The sequence below is a fragment of the Larimichthys crocea genome, chromosome III, assembly GCF_000972845.2.
Source record: "Larimichthys crocea isolate SSNF chromosome III, L_crocea_2.0, whole genome shotgun sequence".
NCBI lineage: Eukaryota > Metazoa > Chordata > Actinopteri > Sciaenidae > Larimichthys > Larimichthys crocea.
In genome coordinates, this window is record NC_040013.1 from 48150168 (window position 1) to 48178003 (window position 27836).

The window sequence follows — 27836 nt, forward strand, 5'->3', positions numbered from 1 at the left end:
CTAGCCTCGCTCTCATTCTTTCTCCCCCAGCCTGGGTCACTTTATCCTTCTTTTTCTGTCATCCTTTCTCTCTCTAATCAAGAATGATGAATGGGGTGCAAGGAAGGACAGCAAATGTTTGCAAACCTGATACCCCCTCCAATTGTCACTCTTTTTCTGCTGCGGTGAAGAACATGGTGGTTGGGAGAAGAAGGGGAGTGATTTTGAGGAGGCTTTTGTGTGAGTTTGTCTTACTAAGCTCTGTATGAAAGCTATTTCAAACATCTCCACCTCGACCCTCTAAGTGTGTCATCAGCCTTGCAATTCATCGTCCTCCAAAAAAAAAAACAGACAACTCAGACTAGTGCAAGATGTTTTTTAAAGTCTTCTTTCAGATATCACAAGCTCCGACTGCTGCAGAAAAAAAAGGCTTGTAACTCATAATAACGCAGCTCTTTTGGCATGTAGCCATTAGTGAGGGAAAATGGCAGCTCTAGTCTAGTCTTCAACAGCTGCTGGGTCTCCATCTGTAAGCCTAATTACCCACCAGCACCCCAGGAGCAGCTCAGCAGCAGGATCCTCCTATAGAAGAGGCATTGATTACATCAGTGTGTCTATACCATGTGTTTCCCTGAGGGCCTACAGATATGTGAAACATAAGCGCAAGCACTTTAATGCACACTGGGGTCCTATCTTTAGACAAATAGTCCACTAAGATCTTACCCTATTCTGTCCGCCCTCCCTGTGAGGGAAATTTCATGTATACTCTCACAATATGCTGCACAGTAAATAAAATGGTCAGTAACAAAATTCAAAATAGATTTTTAGTGGTCAAACAATGTTTTGAAAGACATATGTATAATAAGAGTGCACTTATAGTGAACACTGATAAAATCAACAGTTGATTAATAATACATTGATTTAAATTAAATAACTTCATAATTATTAATCAACAAAAATGCAGCCAACATTCGCTCATTGTAATTGGATTGTTAACACAGATTGTTTTTATTTTTATTCCTAAGCTTTGATCATCATAGTGAAGATCGTTGTTGATAAAGATATATTTGTTTTTAGCCGTTGCCACCCATAGAATACCATCACTTGGAAAAGCTCGCTGCTTCAGCAATCTTGGCTGTCAGAGGGTATAATTTGACATTATGAAAATGGCTGCCGTATTTGCATGAAGCAGGTGGGTAACTAAGGCAATTTCTTAGTTTAAGCCGCTGCTTGTGATACTCATACCAACAAACCCCATATCTGCAAAACACTTGTGGAAATATGATATGTCGACATAGATATTTGTCTTAGCCCTTTCAGGGCACTAAATAACAACGGCTGCATATGTCAAAACAGTGAATGAGGTATGGCAAACGGTTAGGAGCTGTCAGCTTCCAATTGTTGCTTTGTTTTCTGAGTGGGGAGTGAAAATGGAGATGGAGGAGGAGAAAAAGAAAAACATGCAGGCTCTTTCAGCCCACTGTCATGCCACTTAAGATTTGTTGAAGGATTTTCACCCAGCCATTTCCCTTCCATTGAGAAGTAATCAGTACGGCACTGAAAGATAATATTATATCCACTTAGAGGCATGTGGGCTTCATGCATGTTCATACATGAAATGAGACTGGAAAGCAGTGCCTCTGTTTACATTGTTGTGCACTCACTCCCTCTATTTTTGCTTGGACTTGAGGCTTCCTGGCAAAAGCTCCCTGTCTTTGTGTCTCTTACATCTCATTCTTTCTCCCACTCTCTTTCTTTCCTACCTCCTGTCCTTCCATTCTCCATGGATTGTGAGCCAGTTGGTGGCCTAATAGAGGATGCTTTCCTGTGGGGCACCAAAGTGATGCTGTTCAGGCGTTATGCGAGCTTAAGTAAAGCTGACACGCAGCTCAAGAACTACAGCCCACGACGAGCTCCACAGCAGCCCGTGGAGAGACTCTGAAAAGGTCTTAAAGGTATGGGAGACACAGGGAGGCTGCCACTGTCCTCCCACCACTGTGTTGTGATGTGGGAAGCAGGAGTTAAGTCCTTTATTAGAAGTGGCAGGCGTTGTCTCCAGTCACCTCGATAATTGCAGCACCACGTTCACTGCCGTAATCAATTGAGACAGCTGCCGCTGCGGCGTTCAAGTCCATCAGGCAGGCGTGTCATGCTAATTAATGAAATGATAAGGCTAGTGCTTGCAGCATTGCACAAATAGCTCCTGTTCTTTTTAACGCAAAATTCATCCTTAAAGCTCAGATCGCCCCTCCCTTTCCCTGCCTGTTGGCTGTCTGTCCACAGTGGCCTCGGTGTAAGAATGGTCACTGGGGTCAGTGATGGGTCAGTGACAGTGAAAAGGGTCAAATTCCAGGCTAGCAGGGTGGGCTGTGTCAGAAGAGCCATTAGACTTGAGCTTTTCTGTTGAAAAGTTCTAAGATGTCCACCCTTTTATTTAGGAGAGTCCAGTGGCACTGACCTAAGGTGACCCAGCTGTGTTCATAAGAGTCAGAGTGATGGCAGTCCCAGAGCACATGAGCTCTGTTCAAAACAAGGGGGATGGGCGCTGGTGGAGATTCAGGAAAGTGGAAGAAGAAAGGGGAGGTGTTTTGCTCCTCTGCAGCACTTTATAGCCAGGGGTTAATTAAGGTTTAACATTGCTACTGGACTGCATATGACATAACAGAAGCTGGACAGTCAACATTTAGACCTCTGTCTTTCTCTGATTTGAAGATGTGCTCCATGTCCTATCCACAACATCGGCATATGTGCAATGAGAGGTGAATAGCATATGTGTCCAGCACCATATGGCTGTTGTTTAAATTGGGATCTGATATGCGCAGGAAAAACAGATTCATCCCGCATCTTGAGCTGCCAGCTCTCTGAAATGAACATTAGGTTCTCAATTTATGCCTGGGCTTTGACTGTAAACGTGTTACAGCTTAACACCCATCCCCATTCTGCTGCCATCCTCTCCTTTTGTCAGCTGCAGCGAAGAGACAGAGACAAATAATTGAAACGTGCCAGCTGTCCTCACTCTTTAGCTATCTTGGCCAGTTTTCTCCTCGTCCATTCCCCCATTAACATCTCTGAGTGATTTGCAAAAACGTCGCCTTGGCTCCCCTCGTTACCAGCTTGGAGATGCTCGAGGCAGATTAAATAGTGTGAGGGAAAGCAAGCCATTGCAAATTTCTCCTATGATTTTATTATTAGCACAATGATTCAACACTGCTCAGCCCTTCTGTTCCTCTCATACGAAATCATTTTGCTGAAGTCACCCCACCTTTTTTATGACTGAATACCTCACGGCAATGAAGTGTTGATTGGCAAGACTGCGGTTTCCTGCCTTCTGCCAGTATCTGTTATAGCCATCTTCCACAGTCACTCACTCGTGAGCTAAGCCTTGGCTCTGCGCAGATTGCTTGTCTAGAGAGGTACAAAAACCAAATCATTGTGAGCTCAACCGTCAAGAGCAGCAGAATATTCTGTCAACCAGAGCCAGCGGGAGACAGATCAAGGCAGCGTACATTCTCACATACCTTCTGCATCCTCCATCATCTTTCAGCAGATATGCCGCTTTATTTAAATATCTGTCTGTTCGTGTCCTTATTTTATCAGTGCCCTGACTGTTTATGCTTTGGCAAAGCCATGAAGGGAGTGAACCACAGTGTTTGCCTAGTAAATGAGAACACACAGTGGCCATAAGCTTCTCTTAGCCCCTGACCCCCCATGTCACACTGAGAATTTGCATACCCTCGTATCTAATCTGAAAGGGCATTTTGCATACAGGTTATATTTCCCTGGCTGTTGTATATACTGGCATCGTGTCAGCAGTGAGCAGGTAATTTATGTAACACACTTATTTGCATTCACAGCATTAGTCTGCTGAGGATTTTAGTTGGAGGCAAAATCACAATATTCTCTAGGGCCCTCGTCTCATTCATGAGGTCGCTGGGTCCATTTGCAGATAGCCAGGTGTGTGTTTAAAATAAAGTGGTTAAAAAAAGCTTCAAAATGAATGCTTTTTAAAGGCTACAATTCTGCAACTCAAAAGCATTTAAGACAAATGCAGCATTGTCCTTGTCCTCATTGGCTTCTACATGTTCTTGACATGGTATGTGTCAACAGACCATGCTTTAGAGGGACATCCTCATCACAGTGGGGATACACATTATCTTTTATTGTAGTTTCTTGGAAGATGACAATCAGCACATCCTAGTCCTGCTTTGGGCCAATCCATTCCAGCCTGGTTCAAGCCATTTCAAGCTGAGCCATCTGGCTGCGTAAAAGCCACATAGGACCAGATCAGTGCCAGCTCTCCAGATGTTCCACAGGGGCAAACAGGGTCACAAGTGAAGGATATTGGAGGCAGGAACAGCTGTGTAGCGACACTGTGCTCACCCCAGACTCCCCGCTGGACACATCAGTCATGACCAGTGAATCCCATCAGCCTGTTGTCCGTCTGCTACCTTAGTCCCTGTTACCCTCTTCTCTTCAACCCTCCAACCACCGCCCCCATGTCACTGAAAACCCAGACGCGTGTGCACGGGGCAAGGCCCAATTCCCCTGAGTAAGCAGGGCCACAGGAACAACTATAAAAAGATCAATACTGGGATGAGATGTCATCTGGTGAGCAGACCTGCCAACACCCCCCTAGGGAATGTCCCTGTCCCCCCCGGTGCACTAACCCAGCTAACAGGAGAGGTGTGTGTGGAGGGGGGGGACCCCCCACCATCGGGCTGCCCTCCAACCTGCCTGACTCACTCACACCATCTGCTCAGGTTTGCGGGACAGGGCTCCAGGACAGCACATTTTTTGTACAGACACTCGTATGGCATTTGTTTCACATGACTGCCTGTGGCTTGCCTACTGTTTTCTTCAGTATGTGATTGCAGGGAAAGTGTGTTCCATGTCCTGAGGAAAAGAAGAACAAAACAATGCAGAATTTGGCAGTGTGTTAAAATGCTTGACAGTTGTGCCATTTTGCAGCAAGGGAATGGTTTTGGTTGAAAAACAACAGTGATTTTTCTACATACAGCCCTTAGGTGACATATGTCAGAGAGGCCTTCCTGTCATCTTGCTATCACTGCATGTTAGTTTACACTCAACATTTCTGCTGCTGAAATACTTACCGAAATTGGACAAAAAGTCATTTATTAGGGGGTGGCGTTTAGCTCAGTTGGTAGAGCAGCCGCCCCATGTGCGAAGAGTTGGTAGAGCAGCCGCCCCATGTGCGAAGGCTCAGTCCTTGCTGCGTAAGCCCTCTCTCTCCCCACATTCCTATCACTCTTCAGCTGTCCCTATCAAAATAAAGCTTGAAAAGGCCAAAAAAATCATTTAAAAAAAAAAGAAAGTAATTTATTAGGCAAGTGTATTTACAGCATTGGTGTTTTCAGCCATCAATTGCCTGTTTGATGCTAAAGAAGCTGCAGCACCTGTAGTTAAACAGCTATCATGCACTATATCTACAGACGCTACAGGTCATTTGTCGCAGTGTCCGCCATGTTGGACCATCATGTTTCTACAGTAGCCCAGAATAGACAAACTAACACAGCTGTCTCTGCAAAGAGTGTTTTGTTTTGTGAATTTCGCAACCAAAATTTCTCCTTCTCATTTGGGAGGGCGAGTGGAGGGGGTTGCAATCTGCTGTTACACCACTAGGTGCCACTGAATCAAACACGTTGATCCTTTAAATAACAGGGACGAACCCTAGCATTTTGCTAGTTCTGAAGCAAATACATAAATGAGATTGTATACCCTTTAGCTTTGGTCTGATTTTCCTCACTTCGTGCTTCCCTTCACTGTAATAAAGACGATGGGGCTATAGTGTGCGTGTTTATATGTGTGTAATGTCGCCACATAGCAGATTTTTTTTGTGTCTATCTTCTGTTGTGTGCATTTGTGCATGTGTGTGTCTGTGCATAAGTGTCTTAGCTTGCAGAGTGATTTTAATGAGGGATGGGTTGGTCTGAGCTGATACCTCCCTGCCTCCATTAGAGCCCATTAGAATCATCATTAAGATAACCCAGAGCTCGCTGTGGCCCTGGCTTTTCCAGCATTAGTATTAGAAACCCCTCTCTATCTCCTAGTGGTCGTAGTGAGACTCCTTCAATATCACTTGCCTCGCATTGTGTCTGGGAGAACAGGTTGCCACGGCAACATCACCCAGCGGCGACATTTTAACTGTGGATATTTGCTTCTTCGCCTGTTTGTCTGTCTGTGCCTGTCTCTCAGTCTTTGCCTTCAGTCTTCCTCTTTCTCTTTCGCTTGCAGGAACGATAGGTTGACAGTTTAATCCAAATCCCAGACCTCTATAAATCGGGAGGTCTATATACGCCTGGACCCTGGAATTCATTAGAAAATCGTGACACCTTAGCCAGCCCCAGCTCTCCCATAAAACGCAAGGAGCGAGGGAGGGGGAGCTCAACAAATAAAAAAATAAAAGCTTTGCCCTGCCTTTTTATTGGTCTTTTTATGGGTGTTAGGATCCTTGAAAGATTAAGCAGGCTGTTAATAGGGACTGGATATTCCATTAGTGGGCTGCATGTCGAGTTCTCACTGGCTTGACAGCAGCTCCCGGCTCTTCTCATTTTTTTGTTACCGTCAAGAGTGCCCATGGAGCTTTTTTAATTGAGGCACTAGTAAGCCTTCTGACTGAAGTACTCCTGCATCGTAGCTGTAGATTAGAGCCGCTTAGAGAGCCTCATCTCCACCGGGCTGTCTTCTCTCTTCCTCTGTCTCTATCTTTCTCTATCCGTGTGTGAACACTTTTCTAATCATGCGATGGGTCTGTGCTTAAAATGAATTCCACCACTCGCTGCTTTAATGAGTTGAGAAGCTGTAGTAGTGTTTTAGCTATTGTAGTCATAGCACCACCGTCTCCTCAAACTCAGTTTCTTTGTGGCCCATTTTGCTTTTCTTAGAAGTAGGAGATAGCCAGATGTCTTTTCTTTTTCATTAAGATTCATAAGTGCTTTGAGATTCTTTGTATGTGAAAGGTGTTGAGATGCTGCGTTTTCTGTCACTTTCATTTTCCTGCTACAACAGCATATAATTACAGTCATTAAATTGCAACAGCCTAAGTATGAAAAGTCGTTGTTCAGTGGAATGCTGATTATAAAAGCTTCTTGTCTGTTGAAAAGACCCCTGATGAATGGTAAAGACAAAGTGGTTGAGTTCAGAGTGCTTTTCTGTGGTTTCCCAAATCCCCTGAAAGATCAGGAAGGGAGGATAGAAAGGCGCAGTGGCAGAGAGGCCAAGATAAGGGGCCACGATCTCCCTTCACAGCACAATTGAAACATAATTATTTCATGCCAGATTGTGTGCTCAGCAAAGCCCTGAATAGGGGCCGACATTTAACTTTAATTAGCTGTGATTTATTCATACTGACTGGATTGCGGGAAGAAATTGGATCATCTGATTATAGTCAAGCATGAAAATGACCTGATTAAACACTTAATGGAACCTAGGGAGAGAGAAGTAAGAGGAACCTTGAGCAGAAGACATTTGAACAACATTACAAAGAATGAAAAAGTTCTAAACCTATCACTGATCATTTATACTCCACTGCACACAGTAGCAAATCGCTACCTGTATGTGGCTATTATTTAATTTAATCATCGGATGTTGTTCAAATTGCTTGACATCTAAGATGGCAGAAACATAATTTACATTTTTCAATCTCTTCTTACATTTTGCTGTCTCTTTTCTTCTCAGGTGTGCCAACGAATGAGAGTCCCGAGTCCAAGACTTGTAGCTCAGCCAAAGTATCAGGGCTTCAGCGCAGCCAAGAGCAGAGCAACAGTGAGGTGCCCTTCACACCTCCTGTGCCCAGCCCCACCCCGGCTTCGGCACCAACGGGCTCCCCTGCCCCCGCTGCAGCGGCGGCACCCCTTGAGCCCCCTAGATCGCGCCTCCCCACCCCGCCTCCTCTCAGTGTCAAGAAGGAGCAACATCCTCCACCCCCTGTCCCTACCCCTCCCCAGCTGAGGGCACCACCCCGCCCCCAGCACCACCCTCCTCACCCACACTCACACCAGGAAGCCCGTGTTCTTCCGCCCCCACAGCACCACGCGCGGCCAGTAATCACCCACCAGGTGCATCACCCGCTGTACAACAGCCTCCACGACATCAGGTGGGTTTTCATACACGCACACTTGGTTACAGACACAAGAGCTTACAAAATAATGTAAACCAGCCAACAAACAAGCACAGTCTACTGAGTGTACTCATGCTATAATTGTAACACACTGATGCGATGTTAATGTGTCTGCAGCCCACTATAAATCTTGCAGTTGACTAACAATAACAGAAAATCTGTATCCAGGGAGCTGTGTTCACTTTCACTGTTTCACCTTTTGTACCTAAACATGGTGTAACACTGCAGATGCTGCCACTTGCTTTAATAATGCTCCAGTCATTTACAGTCTGCTAGAAACAGCTATTAAAACAAACTGCAGCAATTTGAAAATTAGTATAATGTCCAGTGCAACAAAATACTCTACAATCCTTTATTTGACATGATATTGACTTTTTTCATGTGTATACTGCCACACAAACTTGTAATAACCAGCTGTCAGATTTACTGTTTTCATTGAACAACACTCTGGTACATATAGCACAACTCTTCAACTATTTCCCATTTCACCTCATCTCAGTGTCTGCCCTCACCTTTTTTTATTTCTGTTTTATTAAAAAATCATTCTCACGTTGTCAAGTGTCAAACATAGAGTATTATCAGTACAGCAGAACTAACACTGAGCTAGAAACAAAGCAAGAAAACATGTACAGGAGATAAAAAGATAGTAGTACATTCCCTGAATGTATCATACTGCTGCATCCTGATTGAGCACTGTGTAAAAGGATAAAATGCCGTATGTGTTCACACTATGAAATTATCATTCTTTTAACGGAGAATTGTATCTTTTTTCTGTCTCCCATAATTTTTTTAGCCACAGCAGCAGTCCAGTGGGTCTTCCCAAACAGCACTTGCCCCCATCCCCTCACCACCACCTCAGCGGGCTCCCATCCTCAGCCCCCGCCTTGCCTCTATCCATAGCTAATCTCTCTACCTCGCACTATCCCTCCCTACGGAGCCCGGCCCATCGCCATCCGGCCATGTTTGCAACCCCAGCCACACTGCCGCCACCACCGACCTTACCGACCAACAGTTTAGTGGTGCCTGGGCACCCCGCCGGCACCCCCTACCCAGGTAAAGTCGCGCACCTCACATGCTAGATGATAGCTTTATACATGGTAGGTTTTGAAGGACTAACACGCTTTCAGTGTCCTTTTTGATTTATTTAGGTAGTTAGATAGTTAGTAGTTAGATAACACATTTTTGAAGTGCTGCAAACTGTGTAACAGTTAACAGTCACATTTTATATCCTAAGGTTTCATTTTTGTTGTTTAATGTTCAGTTATACTAGACTTGACTGCACAGTTTTATTGTAGCATGACTACAATAAAACTGCGTAGCCAAGTCTTTACATTACAGTTACAGTTATGAGAACAAAAAAATTATACATGCATAGAATAGTGCAGTAGTAACTGAAGAACGTCTGAAGAGTCTTCAACCTGTAATAATTAGTTCATAACATTTCATGATACCATAAAATATCTGTTGAAACAAATGTTCATATGTGTTTTGCTGATCTGGTAAGTGCCTATTTATTACATTTTATACTTACTTATCCTTTAATACTGCACAGTACAGTATATCCAAGCCTATATTTAAGCATATCTCTTTTGGTAATTTTTTTCATTTCTAAAAATATGTAGCTTTATTTTCCCCTTTACTAATATAATGCAAAGAAAAGACAAGGCTGTTTCACTGGCATAGCTCATTGTTAAAGTGGAAAAAAGGGCTTTTGCTTGTGATGAAAACATTGCTTCCAATATTCTATCCAGATCCCAGTTCTTTAAACCAGTTTTCAAGAATCTGTTTTCAGAGTGCCACAGTGTAGTGAATAGTGGATGATTATTTAGCATCAATCTCAAAAGCAGCGTGTGTAACCTATGAGATACTAAAGCTAGTAGCAAGATAGTAAGCCAATTAAAGAGGTCTTTCCTAAAAAGTCAGCATATTCCTTTATTGTTCTGGTTGTAAATATCAGGAATTCAGTCCAGTTAGGGCATTGGCTACAGATACCACAGATAACCTTATAAATAATTTGAAACACAAGCAAATCACCCTGGTGCAGCACAGACTGGAAATAAATCTGATTTAATTGTAAAAGGCAACAGCGTGCTGCCTCTCCCACAAGTCACATGCTTTAATGTTCAGGGCTCATTTTCATTGGTGCAGAATGTCATACATCAGTTTCTAAGATGGACTATATTTATAGTAGCTAGGATTTAAAAGGGGTGATGAGGTCACTGCAAAAGGCCTTGGATACACCACCGGAAAATGTCAGCTAACAACTGGACAACCATCACAGCTGTAGACATCCTCAGCTTACTGAAAGCAGTTAAAATAGTCACATGTTGAAAAATGCACTCAGTCAGCAATCTGATGCAACCTCAACAACCAGAGTTATGTTTTCTCTTGCCAACAATATGTGATTTGTAACGATTTGATAATGTGTTCAACGATTTAATCAAAACAAGTAATTTCATGCTGCAATAGAAGGAAACAAATGTCTCCAGTGATGATGGGTGTCCACCGAATATGTAATAAATATGCCAGTTGTGCATTGACTTTCTAATAGAGGGCAAGAGTGTGTGTGTTTTCTGCTGGGATGACTCTTGGTTCTCTCTTGTCTTTAGATACCAGCCTGTTGATATCATTCAACCAACCAATCATGTATTGCCAGCCTCATTCGGGGATTCTGATTGGCACATTGTCACAGGCAACTCTCTTACCACCACCAATGAGTCCCCACGTAGAAAACCCTCACAGCATGAGCTGGAGAAACAGAGAATGCCAGGTGACTATTTTTTCTTCTCTTCTACCCTTGTTGTAAAGACTGACTGGGCGCCCGTGCCTTTTTTTTTTCTTGTGTCCCCCCTTCCCTCTCCCCACCCCTTTTTTTTTCTTTTTTTTTTTTTTTTTTTTTTTTTTTTTTCCCCCCTTCCCCCCCCCCCCCCCTTTTTTTTTTTTTTTTTTTTTTTTTTTTTTTGGTTTTCCTCGCTCTCCTTTCTTACAGAGCATGACCTCCTGAGGCAGGAGCTGAACAACCGCTTCCTGGTTCAGAGTTCAGAGCGGGGCCGGGGGCCGTCCGCCTCACCGCTGGCCCCCGTGTCGCTCCTGAGGGCCGAGTTTCACCAACACCAGCACATGCACCAGCACCAACACCCCCCCCAGCACCCCTTCCCGCCCTCCCCCGCCAGTCTGCCCCCGGCCGCCATCCTCACCCCGCCCACCGCACCCCCCCTGGTGCGTACCCAAGCCAGAAATGTGAGGATAAGTAACAAACAGCTCCCGTAACTTCCCACCCACCCACCTGTCACCCCTCCCAATCTCTTCAATCAATTCCTCCCTTTTTTTTTCTTTACCCCAAAATACACCAAATAAATCCCATAGCTGTAGAAACCCCTCCCCTCAAAAAATATGACACTGATTCAGTTTGAATTTTGCTCTTTGATTTCTGCATACTGTTCTGCTGCTTAAGTCTGAGAGCTGATGAGAAGCTGGGAGCATCACATCTGTTCCACTATAATGCTAAAGTACAAATGCTGGGCGGATATGGCCCACTGGCTACCCACCCCCCTTATACACACACAAATAAACACTGGCACAACTACTAGTTCATCCTGATAAGTGCTAGTTGCTGCTCATATATACATATATACTTTCACGGTTTGCAACATCTTCACGTATAGTGGAATGATTTATAAAAATGTGTGTCCACAATATGCATCACTTCTCATGAAGGCCATTTTCTGACTTGTGGCTTGTCTGCCAAGCAGGCCAGCATTAGTCTATTCAAATTATCCACCTTCGTCTTAACTTAGACAACATAGATGTTGCTGTTCAGTTTTTGCTGAGGATCAAAACATGGATCTGCCTGAAGCCAGGCTTTTCAATTGTTTGCATATGGATGTGTTTTAAATGGTTTTGTATGTTTTCATTTGCGTGTTCACAAAGAGCAACAAAGGGACCATCAAACAGAGCTGTGTGTGTGTGTGTGTGTGTGTGTGTGTGTGTGTGTGTGTGTGTGTGTGTGTGTGTGTGTGTGTGTGTGTGTGTGTGTGTGTGTGTGTGCGGATTTGTGTATATCTCTGTCCAAGTTCTTGCCACGTGTGCGTGTGCCTAAACAGCAAACATACTTGCCAACGCCAATTTCAAAGCCTTGCAGTCGGTCAAATGACTTCATGGCAGTTGAAGTCAGGATGACATCACTGCAAAACTGTTTTGATAATGTTTGTAATTGCTTCCGTTCTTTGACTGCCATCTAGTCTGATGGGGGCAGCTCTCGGATTAATACAGAGGAAAAGAAGGTTATGACTATTCATCCATCATTTTAAATGCACAGCAATCCGTGACTGTCGATTCAGACATTTGTAGCTTTTTGGCTTTAGTCTAATAGATCTGATCCATCGTGTCATGACCTCTGATTAAGAGCCTGTGCTCCCATTAAGGCCCTGCTCCAAGATTATCCCCATCCTGTACATTAGAAATCAAAGCTCCAGTATTTATGGCACAGTCTCAGATAAGAATAAAGGGCCGTGCCGTTATCTGGTCTGCTGTTCATTCCTGACATGGTAGGAATTATATACAGCACAGAGCCCTGTCTCTGAAGATGAAAGAGGTGATTTTCCTCATTTCGCTAATGCTGTGGCATTATGTAGCCCGTGATGTACATACCCCCATCTCTTGTTGTGTTGTTACAATGGAATTTGAGACTGCCTTTAATGTCCTCTACTGTTTTTTCTCCCCTTTTAATTGAAACTGTGTTGTTACTTAACTTATGCTTTTTCCCCTCCCTTCTTCCCCTCAGTAACAATGCTCTTTTTCTTCTCTTTGATTTTTCCTTCGAGAGGCAGAAGTAATCATGATGTTGTGGTTGTTTTTACTGTATTGTCATGAAAAGGCAATGACCCAGTCCTGCACACTCTCTCTCTCTCTCTCTCTCTCTCTCTCTCTCTCTCTCGCTCACTAGACGCACCATGTCATTCCAATCATGTAACAGTACTTGGCTAATGGCTGTAATTAATGAAATTATGAAGCCTCTATTTTTGTTTATTGTTCAACGCCCTCAAGCAGCTGGCTTGCCAAATGGCAGCACTGAATGTCTTTTTCTACCCCGCCCCCTTGCCCCTGCCATGTCTTTGGACAAGGAATATCCTTAATTGTTCTAAGATGAAATATTAAGCTTTAATTAGCCAAAGCTGTTTACTATAAAACTGTGACAGGCCCCATAAATTACAAGGGCAAGAGTTTTTTTTCTTTTCTTTTTTTTTTTTTTTTTTTTCTTTACAAGGCCGTAAAGCGGCCAAATTCCCTCTCCCAGTGTCAGACATTAAACAAGCCGCGCCTTCAGAAAGGCAGAGGAGCTGTTTAATGAGCTCGGAAGCTGGCTCGGCGTTTCCTCTCAGTAGGCTGTCTGTCTTTGATTTGGGCCCATTATCGCCCACAAACAAGGCCGCCAACACCATTGCTGCCGCTGCGGCCATTTTGTGTGCAGATGTAAATGGCCCTGCTTCACCAGAGGGCCCCTGACTCAAAACACTATGTCTCCACCAGCGGCTTAGCCAACCCTACACCCACTCCCCCCTCAACCACCCGTGTCGCTGCACACACGCATACAGAAACACTGATTCATACCCACTCATTTTCCTGTTTTATGTAAACCCAGAGCGTTTGCGCCTGCCAAGAGAGCTTTGTGAAAACACTCGCAAAAAGTACCTGCAAATGGTTTGTATATTTGCGGAATAGGAATAAGTTACTGTCACTTGTAATTAGCCTGTTTCAAAATAGAGAGCCAGTATTGGCTTGTGAACAGACATACAAAGTCTCCATTCATACACGGGGCAACATTCTCCGTTCTCTCCCTCCCTTCACTCCTTCTCAGCTTACTGACTAGATTCTCATGTGTTCAGGACATGATCAAATTTTTTTTTTCATACAATGACATAGTTTATAAAGCAAATTCCAATAGAGATCCTTCTTGTAGGCATAAGTTCTATCACAGAGGTTTGCTCACATCAAATCAGCATGTCCAGGGTTATATCAGTTTCATGCTGAGATGTCCTGAATTAGCTCCTAACCATTGCGAATGCCATTTTCTCACACAAGGGGCTCCATCTTCTTTCTATGATTTTATGCACAGAGAACTGACCTGTTTTTTTTTTTGACAAAATCTCTTTTTTTAGTCTTTTGTAAACAAACTATATGTCTCCACACACTCCCCTCCCGTCTATACCATTAAAAAAAAGCAAGCCATAGCAGTCAAAAGCAATTAGATTCACATTTCTACAAATTTTCCAGTGAATAGAAACAACTGGTCTGGGTTTAAAATGGTCTGATTCCCAAAAGCTAGGCCCCCACGCCCAACGTCTGTATGCTCAATTGGAAAATCATGCAGGCTGTCTTCATCTTGGCAGTCTGCTAAAGCGGTCGTATTGTTAGTAATTTAACTGCCTATCTGACCATGCAGTTTAAGTAAACCCATGACCAGTGCAAGCCAGCTGCTTTACTCCAGGGCTTATTATTCTGGATCAAAACCCTGCTTATTACCAGTCACAGATGTTGATCATGTGTTTTGTTTTTGTGATGTAAAAATAATAAGACTTTATTATTTAAGACTGCTTTTGCATGAAGGATTTTGGTGAAGTAGATCATTCTGTGGACTTAAGTTTCCTAATTCTTTTCTTTTTTCTCTCACTTCTAGTTCGACAAATACACCCCCAAACTGGACAATCCATTCATCAGACATTCAAACGTGAGTTTCTTTTTGCCATTCTAATTTGAAGTCGCTATTTGCCCTTGGCAAATCAAATATTTGACATATTTGCATGTTGCCAAGGGAGCATTTTATGTGGATGTGGTTTTGTGTGGGCATAAACTTGAGTCCTGTATGTATCTCTGTATGATTTTTGTTTTGTGTCTTTTTGTGTCTCCCATCCTCCTCTTTTCTCCTCAGTTCTTCCCCTCCTATCCCCCCACCATGCCAGGCATGCCCCCGCTGCTCCCACACTCAGGACCCTTCAGCTCGCTGCAAGGAGCCTTCCAGCCCAAGGTCAGCCCCACATCCCTACCCTTAGCCCACAATCTACAAACAGAAAGAGAATTTAAGAAAGCCCCAACACAACAAAAATCATACAAACTCGGACGCAAATGAAAAAACACACTTATAGCACACAGAAGACAAACCTAATTTTAAAATGGAAGTTCTCTTTTCCTTGTTAAAAATTGACATGCACTCAAGAAGGGTCACGTTTTGTCAGTGTAAAGAAACAATTAAAATGTTATACTATAATGTTGTACTCTATAAGAGTACCAAGACTTTGCATGGGTCAAAATAGATACACACAGTCGCACAACACAGTGTACAATTACAATAAAATGTCACTTGTAGCCCCTTCATGCTATTTGCACTTAATATTAATAATAATTAAGAACAGAATATCAGAAAAACAGATAAAATAATATCAAACAAAAGACATTTATTAATAAATGTACATACATACATAAATACATGTACTATATACTTATGCACGTACACAACCATAAAATAATAATTTTTAATATTTATTTATTTTTTACTACTCTATTATTGTAAATAAAAATGTCGGCACCTTAACCATCAAAATGCCACTACTTCTAAGCCACGTGCCTCACGTACCTGAGAAAGACACAGTGCTGTAGTCTTTACTTGAGATGGAAAAACCGTGCCCACTATATGTGTCATAAAAGAAATATGGGTATAAGGTTATATCTGTAGAAGAAATAACGAGTAAAACAAGTTTATACACTATACTCACATAGACACGGTATAGATTAGATATTTTACTGCAAAACATTCCCCAGAGGTCTCCATATTTAAAATGTGAAATGTAGTGACCCGAACTGTGACAGTCCTTGCCAAAGATAAGAAAGTGATGTCTGTCTGTAGAGGAGAGCCAAGGAGAGAAGATGCAGGGGCGGTGGGGATGCAAGGAACGGGAAGGGGTGGGAGGGTGTCAGTCTGTCTGGCAGATGCCCAGCGGCTGTGACCCGGTGTAAGCCACCAATCAAAGCTGGCCTAAATCCGCTGGCCCTATTCCCAGGGGGCTCTGTTATGGAGGGGCCCTTTTGTCAAAGGCCCCTCCAGATGGTTCAGAGAACAGTCTTATGCGTCCAAAGCCCCTGCTAAGTATTCTTGGAGAGGAGTTTGTGGGGGGCGGCTCTGGATGTGTGTTTGTTTGTTGGGGCTGGTGACCCAGGTCATGCTGCAGGATCTTCCTATCCCTGATGTACAGTAGGGATGGATTAACATGGCTGATCTAGGCACTTGTGCTCCAGAGACTTAAAGAGGAGATCGGAGAGATCAGAGTTATGTTACTCTGGCATGGATCAGCGCCTGCAGCATCACTGCAGTTTTATCTACTGACGTCAGCCATATAGTAGCAGTTGTTGAGGATTAGTGAGATATAGTGTTACTGAAGGGGGATATAAGGTTAAAGTGACGCTGGCATCACTAGCTTCAGAATCTTCGGGTGGTTTTCATGCCACTGACATCTATGTTTATCGATCATCAGATATGCCATACCGAGATAGGGGGAATGAAATTTAACCCTAACCCTTTCTCTCATCTACAGATGTTGTAACTGTAGATTTGGTTGATCACCATCTATCTGTTTCTCTTTGTCTCTCTTTCTCTCTGTCAGGCATCAAATCCCATTGACGTAGCAGCACGTCCTGGAGCAGTACCTCACACACTCCTACAGAAGGATCCACGGGTAAGCATCAGGCCAATAGCATCCGAACCAGTCTGCTCCTGCTCTGTTCCTTCTGATGAAAGCAACACATGTGCCATGCATACTGTATGTGTCTCAAAGAGATGAGAATGCATGAATTTGCATCAGCATCTTTTGAGACAACACATTTCTCCCAATGCATCTCTGTGGTCACAGGCAAAGTGCCTAAAAGTAAGGACATGTATTCTTTAGAAAGGGAAGTCCCAGCATGATTTGGGCCCTCCAACATTGGCATTTATTTCTGAGTTCTGCAGAACTGCACATTTTGGCTACTTATCTTTGTTGTTGGTGATGATGATTATCTGTTTGTCCATACAGATAACAGATCCATTCAGGACATCTGTTAGGGTAAGTGGTTTCCTAGTCCATCTTTTGTTAAATGTTTCATCTCTCTGGCCAGGCCACAAAGTCTAAAACTGCAAATTCTTCAACAATTCCTGTTCAAGGAAATGCAGGATTTTGGCTGCATTTAAGGTTAGCTTTGAGGTCTCTATTGGGCTAAAGTCAGGGTTAGATTTTCTTAATCCATTGCCTGGTTGAAAATTCTGACGAGTTCCCACTTTGTAGTTTGGCCAGAAAATCTCAATGCCAGAATCCATTTTTAGCTCCCTATATCAAAGCCAGCAGGCTAACCTCAGTTTCTCTCTAAATTTTTAGAAACCTGGCAAGTGGTGCGCAGTGCATGTCCAGATCGCATGGCAGATCTACCACCACCAGCAGAAAATGAAGGTGCGTGAGATGGATAATGATGTCTTACAGGAACCTTGCTGTCATGTAAAACCAGATACAGTATTGGTAATGGAGTAAGTAGGGCTGATCATGTCTTAGTTCTATGTAAAATAATTTATCATTTATGTTACTAGATTCAGAAAGACCGTGTGGGTGGGAAAAGGCAGATTACAAAAGAAAGAAAATCAGAAGGCTGTAAAAGACAAAAAAAAGTGTCTTTTTCTTGTTAAGTGTTCTCTAGGACACATTCTCAAAAATACAGTAATAAGGTTACACTTCTAATCATAAGGCTGTGAGTAGGGCTCACTCTAAACATCTAAAGAGACGGGCAGATCATAAACTGCCTCTTTTATATCACTCAGTGTGAATTAGTAGTTGAATTAATAGTTATATTGACCAAAATGCAACAAGACAAACAAAAACTTGTCTGCAAATACTCCTCTCACTGACAGAGGATGGTGTGGCCTCGCCATGGAGATCCTCTGCTAATGCCTCTGTTCCAGTGGTGTCAGTTCTTCTTGGGCCCTGAACCCCGTTACCAAGGATTTAGTGTCCCTAATCAGCTTACATATATTTGTTATAACACAGTCGGCCAGAATTGGAGACATGAAGCCTTTGTTGATGTATCTATGTTCCTCTGATCTCTCACCCAGTGTAGCCGAGGATAAATCCCTCTCACTCTGCTGTTGGAAATGTTTGGTCCTGTTGTCTACCGACCTAATTTTCATTCTTTTTCCCCTTTTCTCTGCCTCTCTCAACTATAGCAAATGCAGCTGGATCCTCACAAACTAGACATGAATGGGAAGCTGGACCTGTTCAGTCGACCCCCAGCTCCAGGAGTCTTTCCAGGGTTCCCGTACCCTCATGACCTGGCCCGACCCCTCTTCTCTTCCACAGGTCAGTGGGGTCTCCCAACACCCAGTGCAGGATGGTGAACTGCACCTTCCAAGAGAAATAATTTAAAACACTCAAATGACTCCATTCTCAAAGCCCTGCAATGTCAGTTGTCTGTCTGTATGCAGATTAGCATTTTTTAGCCACATTTCCAAATTGTTCCTCCACCACTGTGATAAAAAACAGCATAATTTTTTTCTCTCCTCTCATGTAATGTTCACTTAATTATAGTGCTTTTGTATCAAATGTTTTGCCAGTAAAGCGAGTCAGATATGTCTATGAATATGGATGACTCTCAGTTAGGTAATTGACTGATTTGCCCTGCGTTGGAGGGCAACAGAGAGGCGAACGCCCTTTGACTGGTAATTATGCAGTGGTGTGTCAGAGGCACTGCTGTAATTGGTTCTTTCATTAACAATTCATGGAATATGGGTGATGGTAACAGTGTTTTGTGAAAGGAGCCAGCTTGTTTCACAGTCAGGAATTGACCTCAATAACCAACTATTCACACACAAACATGCAACAGCTGAAATAAAAGCAAAATATCGAGCTAATTTGCTCAGTGGCATTACTCAGCCATCTCTAAAGGCCTCTAGCTTGCATGTATAATCAACAGGTTTGTAATGCTGCTGCTGTCTACCTTTTTAGTCCTGGCTAAACAGGACTCAGGAGTGTGATTGAGAATCGTTTTGTGTTTTTTCTCTACATGACTAGTTAGAGAATTTACAACTGCCTGATTCCATAATAATAACAGATAATAATCTCTGCTTCGATAGGCTCCGGCCACCCAGCTCCCTCTCCTTATGGCCCCACACCTCACCCCAGCGGCTTCCTGCCTCCTAGCCATTTGGCAGGTAAGTGTAAGTAACCCATGTTCAAGTTTTCTTATACATTTACCTCCTCCTCTTTCTCTCAGCCTCTCTCTCACTCACTCTATCTCTTTTGCACTCATGTTTTAAACACATTACCTGCCACCAGGGTGTGATTTGAAGCCTAGAAATTTGGAGTTTTCATCTGAGGTTCATTTGAAGGTTAATATAGAGTCCAGCTGGCCACTGCAGTCAGTTGGTTGCAGCACTTCTTGAATAAACTTGAAGTTTGTGGTAAGGGGGAGTGATGCCAACATATAAGCAGAGACAGTATGATTCATAACACAGTCTTCAATAACTCTGTCTGTGGTTATTAAAGACGTAGCTAGCCTGGTATTCAGTCTCCCTTATTAGTTTGGACAACCTATACGCAGTGCAACAGCATATATGCTTCTCTCTATATGCAAGTTGATTTTGTGGATTTCTTTCTTTGTGGAGTAGTGGAAAGTAGTTCGTGTTGTTCATTAAATTTTTTTGTATGCATTCATTTATTTTCCACCATTCTATCTGAGACAGTTTGGGTTCAGAGTGGCAAGTTGATTTCATGGAATAAGCCCTTGAGTCAATCCTTTTTGTGCTTATGAATACATGGTGCACTGTGGAGGAAGATTTAGCGAACGTTTTTTTTTTTTTCCTATCCGGGGAATTCATGTGTGAGGCAGAGGAGATTTCTCAATTGTTGTCTTTTCTGATATATTAACAAGCCCCAGAGCTGAAAATCCTTAAACCCTAATCTGCTGATAAGTTCTGCATTTCCTGATGGATTTTGCTGAATTAAAATGGGACTGCAAAAATTAACAGTTGATGAATGTTGTTCACAGACTTCTCTGGGTAAATATTTGTGCTATTGCTATAAATTTGAAGGCTCTAGTGTGCGTCAGTGGAGCCCATCAGACACTGATTCTCCAGTTAAATCATTGTGGTCTGTCTAACCTAATTTTTACAGTCTCTAGTTCCCCTGCCCTACCACAGTCTATTTTCATCTCGGCTCCAACAACTCAAAACTAATTTCCCCATCAAGCAGTGTTGTTCCACTAGCCCTAGCAGGGTCAGAGACACTCCACTCCAGTTAGTGGCAGTGAATCCAGCATCCAAGCAGCCTGGCTACTGCAGGATTATCAGGCAGAGAGCTAGGGTGGCAGCGCTAAAAAACCACAGCTCGCTTGTAAGAGAAAAGCCGAGTGGAACGAGTTGGTGTTGGGGTGAGCACCGCTAGCCAGCCCCCCCTTTTGCTAATCCCTGTTTGGCATTTTACAGATCCTTTCAGTCGCTCCAGTTCCTTTGGCGGCCTTGGCAACCTTTCAAGCAGTGCCTTCGGAGGATTAGGCAACCCCTCGCTTGGTAAGCGCTGGCCCCCTCTCCTCCTCCACCGCTCCCCCCTTCAATCTGGCTCCTGTGGCCAGTAACAGAACAGAGCAGGGCAGCGTTAGACCACAGGGAGAGCCAGGAGGGGAGGAAAAAAAAACAAGACAGCTCTAGTTTCTGTGTCAAAACAGCCATAGCCTAGGGAAGCCCAACTAGGCAGTACAACAAACCACAGCAAACCTCCTCCCTGCCTCCACTTCATCCACCAACCATGTCCCCAACAGCCTGGCTTTAATCTGGCTGCACTGCTGCCAACAGGCACTCTCAGGTCCGCTGTTTGGTGGCAGTTCATCAATTAATTATGTGACAAGCCCCTTCTGCACCACCACGCAGGGCTTTCTCTTTTCCCCCTGCATCCTTCTTTCTACGCCTTTCTCTCTTTCTCTTCATCCCTCCTATTTTTGTGTGCCAAATCGGTCATCCTGTTGTGAAAATGGATGTGATTGGAATAGACATGCTGTGGAATGCTAAGGTCCCCCTTGGCTTTTCACAGCCCTCAACTCTAGAGGGCAAGTGAGTGTCCCCTGTTCATCCAGTTCAAAAAAAGGGAGGTTGGGGAGGGGGGGCTTTAGTGCAAAAGCAAATGAGTAGAGGTTTTTTTCTGGTGGGGGGAGCTATTAACCTCTAACTCTTTCAAACCGCCTCAGTGAGAGAACCTCCAGAGATAAAGACAAAAGCAGCTTTTGTTGTTGAGTCTTTCTCATCTTATGTGTCCTCAAGAAGGTTTTGTGCCCAATTAACTTACAGTGGGTCCCACGCCTGTCTCCCCCTTCCCTCCAGGGTCCAACAATATGTTTGGCACCAAGGAGGGGCCAGGAGGACTGCCCACGTTTGGCAGCCCCCACCACGACACCTGGAACAGACTTCGACGCACCCCGCCATCTTTTCCCACCCCGCCACAGTGGCCCAAAACCGCAGACACTGAGAGAAGCAGCTCAGCCAACAGCCATGAGAGAGAGAGAGAAAGGGAACGGGAACGAGAAAGAGAACGGGAACGAGAGAAAAGAGATCCGTCCATCGGTAAAGAGGAGAAGGATAAAGACAGGTGAGTTTGAAACAATGTCATTATCAGAAGAAGCAAGAGCATTGGAACCTTTTTTAAAGAGCATAAATCAGATTCTATTGTGGAAATCTAATCTAATCCATCCCTAAATATTTTACTTTTTGTTGACACAAACTAAATTTTTTTATTACATCATTGCAGGGATTCTGTGGATCGCAACCGCCACTCCAACCGTTCTTCTCCAGCCTCTGCACCAGTCAGCTACCAGATCAGCAGCCTGATTCGCTCGAACAGCCAGAACTCCAGTGATTCGGGTCGACATCACAGTGGCAGCGTGGACCGGGTCCGTGAGGCAGAGAAGGAGCTGCTGGAGCGCCACAGAGAGTCTTCCACACTGGCTGACGTGAAAGTGAAGGAGAGCCGCTCGCCTGGCAAGGAGATGCTCGAGAGGAGATCCTCAGAAGACTCCATCAAACCCGCTCAACGTTCTCCTTCTCCATACTCCAAGGCAGTGATCAATGAGCAGGGCATGAAGATGGCCGGGGGGCCCCCACCTACACTCAAGGACAGTGAAAGGAAAGAGCCCCAACCTGCAGAGCTCCTACACAAGGTTAAAAATGACATGAAGATTAAGGAGGAGAGGAAAGAGGAGCAGGAGGTCATGGTGGTGAGTTCTGAGCCTGCCCCACAACCACCAGCCCAAGCTCTTCCTCCTCACATCAGCCAACCTGTAAACCCGCACCACCACCACCCACCTTTGTCCCAGCAGCCCCCTCTTCCCTCGCCACGTGGCAGTGACATCACAGCACCTGGTCTGCATGGTGTCCCCATGGCACATTCTCTGCCCCTCTCCATGAGTGCCATGCCACAGATGGGCAGCCTCAATGTGCTAGACCGGGCTCGCATGGCTCCTTTCATGGGAGTGAGCCCCCTGGCAGGAAGAGAGCGCCTGCCCCACCCTGCCTTCCCTTGGGACCCACTTAGAGAGGCCTACCGTAGCCTGGACCTCCAGCGGCGCATGGATTTCCAGCTCAGGGCCGAGCAAGGACATCGCTTCCCCAGCATGTACGAACAGGAACGAGCTTACCGAGAGAGGGAGGCTCATGACTACTCTCACCACGAGCACCTGTTGGAGGTGCGCAGGGAGCACGAGAGGATGAGACAACAGGCAGAGGAGCGAGAGCGCCTCCACCTGAGGGAGGAACTGGACAGAGCACGCCTCCATCAGCTGCACCAGTCCCCCATGGAGGGCCATTTACCCCACATGCCCCCTTTTATGCCCCACCTAGGTGGCATGCCCTACCCTAGACTCAGCCCCTCCACAGGACACAACGGCCCTCTGAATAGAACACCACCTACTGCTGCACTCAGTGCACCCCCACCCCTCGTGCCAGCCGGCAGTGCCAGGCCAGCCTCACCCAGGAGGACTACCCCCCTCACCACGCAGGACCCACGAGACTACTCGCCATCTCGCAACCCCAAAGAGGTAGAGGCTCGGTAGCTTCATATAAAAGTGCACAAAGTCTTACTAGATGCACTCACAAGCCCCACTCCCCCAATCTGAATCTTCTTGTGAACAAAATGCACTGCTCTTCACCAGAGAAGAGCAAAATTCCCTAAGGGAAAGGGTATGATTGTACAAAGCAAAGGTGTGTAAGGCTGATTAAGCACATGCCATGACTTTATTTTTAGTGGACTGGAGGTTGAATAATGTCGGTAAAGAGAACACAAATATGTGTATGTTTATATCCGACTTAAATATTTGATCATTATTAATATATTAATCCAATACCTTTTTTCAGCTTTGTGCGAAAAGAGAGGTCCTGAAATGAGTTTGTACATTTCCTATCCTTGTTCCATGTATAGATATCATTTCTATGAATTTTATGTATTTTGTGCATTAGTCACACCTTATACAATATTTATCCCAGTTGATTGTGAGACATATCCATTATGACCCACTGTAAAGACTGGATTTTGGTTTCAACCTTCAGTAATTTAACCTCATGGTACCAGGATATCCTCAATGATGACAATGTACAATGTTACATTACTAATTTGTTTTGTTCATTTGTTTTGCCTTTGAGATATGCAGATAAATATATATTATGAGGTCTTTGTTCAGTCTCTGTAAAGAAAACTGATGTAAATAACTTGTTGATATTCCTTCGCTGCAAAATTACTGTGTAAATTTATTAGTCTTTTTAACCATTTCTAGAAAAACAAAATTAAATGAAACATGGGAAATCACTTCCTTGTTGAATATCATGGCAACAGACAAGTCTGACCAATTGAACTTGAATTGGGAACTATGACAGCAGGGTGTTGTAAGGGGGCCTAAAAGGATCATCTGCAATCTATGCAAAGCAGCACACAGCACCCTAATGAAGAGATCACACGGAGGGAGCAGGCGATACTGGTGATACGGAGAGAAACTTGGATTAACACATGTTTATATTATCAATGAAATAATGATGGAATTATTAAAAGACTTCCAAGTCACAAACTGGACCAGCCCCGGACAGAAAAGGACACTTTTTAGTGGGCGGCAAAAGGACTTTCTCTGTCAACCTTGTGGTGTTGTGCAGTTGTTTTTCTTAGACTCTTGTATACAAAACAAGTAGAGTTTTAGGCGTGCAAAAAAATGAAAATGAACATTCATGGTTTAAAATGTACGGAATAAAGTTTGGACCTAATGTCATACATTTGTTGCTTGTCTTTCATCCTGGCACTCACTGTCAGTGCTACAAGTACTGATTTTGTCTGTAAGCCAAACCTACTGAGTCGAATGTTGATGTGAGTTTGATGGGTTTGCCAATAACGCTTGTGCCTCAGTTTTCAGCATTTATAGTATTTGCTCATCTGATATCAAGCTATTACTTTAAAATCATAAAGGCAACAGACTTGGCTGGCAGAGTAGCCTAAGCCATCACATCATTTGACCGTAATCTGTCATACATGGGCTGCAGAGCTCTTCAGAGGGGATCGATGAGATTGGGCCAAGGCAATACAGGGAGGGACTAATAGGACATTGATTTTGTATGAAAGCAGGTTTTGAGTGTTTGTGTTGCAGGTAACCGGTATTGACTGGCAGCCCAGCGGCATATTGACCTGCGGTCTGGACTCATTAAGAGGAGCAATGCCTGGGAGGCAGGCTATCGGATGGTGGAGGAGAGGCTCCTCTTTCTTCTTATACGCCTCCTCTCCTCATGCACACCACTCATCTACGTTTCTAATAAGGCCGGAAGGCGCTCTGGAGTGGGCCGCGGGGGGAGCCCTGAGGCGCCTCAGCCTGTTATTGACAAGACCTCGGCTGTGCTTGCCGCCTGTCCAGAGACAGCCAATTCATCCTGATAATGCCCTGACTACTCATCTCGCTGCTGTGTGCTGTGAGACCCACCAATCCCATCCCATGGTATCATCCTGTAATGACAGCGTGGATCAAACCGTGGCCAGGTCATTAGGGGATGTTATTGAAAATCAATGCCGCTCCTGTGTCTCACACACTCCAGCAGGGTTTTTTAAAAGCGCTCCTTGAAAAGACAGTTTGCCAGTATGGGGCTGGCGTATTGGGAAGACTTAAATCACTATCACTTTCAATTTAGGCTCCCAGTAATTGAGCCACATATTCCTCCAACGGGTAGCATCTGTCAGCGGCTGGCTTCACTTTAGCACTGTGTGCTTTTAGTCCTAATCATCTAGTCAACAACAGGTGCTTAACCCCTGTACTTGTTACCACATAGTGATTTTTCCTGTAACTATTATTTACCAACCAAGCTTTGGTAGAAGAAAAACACACACCCTACATTTTCCCCGACTCAATCACTCTGTCCTGTGCTCTATCCATTTTACGGCTGAGTGTGGAACGGCCCTCCGGAGATGAAAAGCTCCATCAATTTCACTCATCGTCTGGCAAGGTCAATTTATTTCAGCACACAGTCCATCATCAGATAGGAATCAATTGACACATTGCCTAGCATATCCAACCCAAGGTGGGTTATTACAGCTTCTGCAATTGTCAGCTCTTTTCCACAGCTATTCTTCACGTGTCCAGGCTTTTTTTTAGTATTACCATTATTATTTTGCAGAGATTGTTTATGATTTCTGTATTAACTTGTTCATCATTTGGAATGGATTTGATGGAACGTTGTTACACTGACAGGGCTTCATATACCAGCTTGTCACAAGAAAGCAGCTTTGATGCAAGATAGATGTTTTTTGTTTTTTATACATTTCCACACTATAATCCCAATTAATAGGATATGGTGATATCTGAGGTAAGACATTGTTTTATTGTTCCACAAATCCCCTTCATTTATCTGTGAGAAACCTCAATGCTGAGGGTTTGGGATTGATTTTCATGGTCTCTAAAAAGTACTTGGCACAGAGCTCACCCCAGATTCAGCGAACAGTGGGACAGGCCTAAGGGGCTTTTATAGAGCACAATGGCAGCTAATAACACAGTGCCAAGCTAATAAGATGGGCAACAAATGAATGGTTCAGTCCAAGCTCCTTTTCTCTCCTGCTCACTCTTCCCCCGCTGATAAAACATGTATGAAAGCGTTTTTGAGCCGCCATGTAGTGGCTCCCTAGACTTTTCCCCCAGCGAGAGCTAATGCATTAGTTCCCATTTGAAGGCTGTTTTGAAATGGAGATTGGTAATGAGACGGGAGGCCCCCGCCATGATCACATTTGGATTGCTGGGGCCTCAGCTGGGCCTTGTGATTTGGGAGACCATGGCTCTGCTCGGAGTTCAAGCCCATCTCTCTGCGGGGGTTAGCAAACCCTGACGAGAGCCATTCTAAACCACTAAACTATATCTGAACTGTGAACTGAAGGAGAGAGCACCAAGTCAAGAGCTTTGGCTATGGATCCCTTTCACAGTGCTTTGTAGACTGCATGTTGTTTTGACCACCTAAAAAGGCTAGCAGCATACATCCTTCCATGTTGCCATCTTTTTTTAGCCCTCAATGTCAACAGAGTGGCAGCTGACAGAAACCAGGCCAGTCAGTGGTTAAGGAGCTGACTTGGAAACAGCCAAATGGTGTGAATTCCGGACCCTGGTGACAAAGTACTGTCTAATGTCTTTGCACCTCTGGACCTATGACAAATATTCCAGCTGTCTCTCCCCACCACCACTATGGCTGTGCAAGGAGACCGGCTAGTGCAGCCCAGGAGAAAGAATATACTGTAAATCACTCACAGAGGAACCTCAGAGAGCAGGATGTGAGACAGGGAGTAGTAGAAGAGAATTAAGGGAGATGGAAAAGGAGGAGGTCCAGAGCAGCCACCAGCCAAAATAAGTTTTCCACTTTGATTCAATTTTGAGGATTTTTCCAGCCTTTAGTGGAACCTCACAATCTCCCACACTGGCCATATTATGTACACAAGCCATAAAAATGAATAACATTTATGCAGCTGGGTGCATCTGGCAGCGATAGTCCTCTCATTCAGGATGGCACCATTCCACCACACCACCCTCTCTGTTCTATGTATGGGCACTAGACAAGAGAAGACTTAAGGGAGGGGTGGATGGTGTAAAGGGAGGCTCTGAAATGCTTCGAATGAGTTTAAAAAAATAAGAGATTTCAAGGCAAATGGAGGCCATACGTGGCTTATCCAATTTGGCACAGCCAATGCACATGATTAGCCGTAGAGACGTTAATCAAAAGTGGCTCAGTATTTGAAGGGGCGGTGAGAGGCACTGCCAGCTGGTGACAACATGGCTTGTGTGCACGGGCCAAGAGTGAAGTTTATTTGAATATGGATCTTGCCGTGACCGTATTTCTCCAGAGCTCAGTTAGCGGAGCGTTCCTTGGCTCATCACTGGGATCGCCTCAGAGCCGCTTGGCATCCGAGAAGGCGGAAGTTTTTCCAGGCCGCAGAATGAAAATTACGATTTAGTCCATCCCCTCTGGTGGTGTGGGCATATTCATAAGCATTTTATTCAGTTTGACGCTGGCAGAAACGCAACACCTAGTTCTTGGCGTCCATGTGTGAGGATTTCCTTTCCAATATGAAATTATAAAATTGACAAAAAGTTTGTTTTTACAGCCTATGAATTAATAACACATTTAAAAATAAAACATCCTATCTTTCCACATAAAACCATGCTA

The 27836-nt window shown here is 44.2% G+C and overlaps 1 protein-coding gene across 14 annotated transcripts in view; it reads left to right on the forward strand.

The window, feature by feature from the left end:
• The window catches only part of fbrsl1 (fibrosin-like 1), a 411124-nt gene extending 386703 nt beyond the window's left edge, over positions 1 to 24421 (forward strand). For 8 of the 14 annotated variants that reach the window (XM_027278062.1, XM_027278063.1, XM_019263356.2 and 5 more), the window contains 13 exons: positions 7675 to 8092; positions 8910 to 9169; positions 11106 to 11356; positions 14793 to 14843; positions 15045 to 15140; positions 16771 to 16842; positions 17179 to 17208; positions 17518 to 17589; positions 18354 to 18486; positions 19260 to 19343; positions 20610 to 20693; positions 21498 to 21762; positions 21922 to 24421. In XM_027278062.1, coding sequence (XP_027133863.1) covers positions 7675 to 8092; positions 8910 to 9169; positions 11106 to 11356; positions 14793 to 14843; positions 15045 to 15140; positions 16771 to 16842; positions 17179 to 17208; positions 17518 to 17589; positions 18354 to 18486; positions 19260 to 19343; positions 20610 to 20693; positions 21498 to 21762; positions 21922 to 23221 — 3116 coding nt within the window. In that variant the 3' untranslated portion in view covers positions 23222 to 24421. Of the gene's footprint in view, positions 1 to 7674; positions 8093 to 8909; positions 9170 to 10725; positions 10887 to 11105; positions 11357 to 14792; positions 14844 to 15044; positions 15141 to 16770; positions 16843 to 17178; positions 17209 to 17517; positions 17590 to 18353; positions 18487 to 19259; positions 19344 to 20609; positions 20694 to 21497; positions 21763 to 21921 lie in introns of all 14 variants that reach the window. The other 6 variants (XM_027278052.1, XM_027278060.1, XM_027278057.1 and 3 more) reach the window with 6 other exon arrangements.
• The last annotated feature ends 3415 nt before the right edge of the window (positions 24422 to 27836 follow it).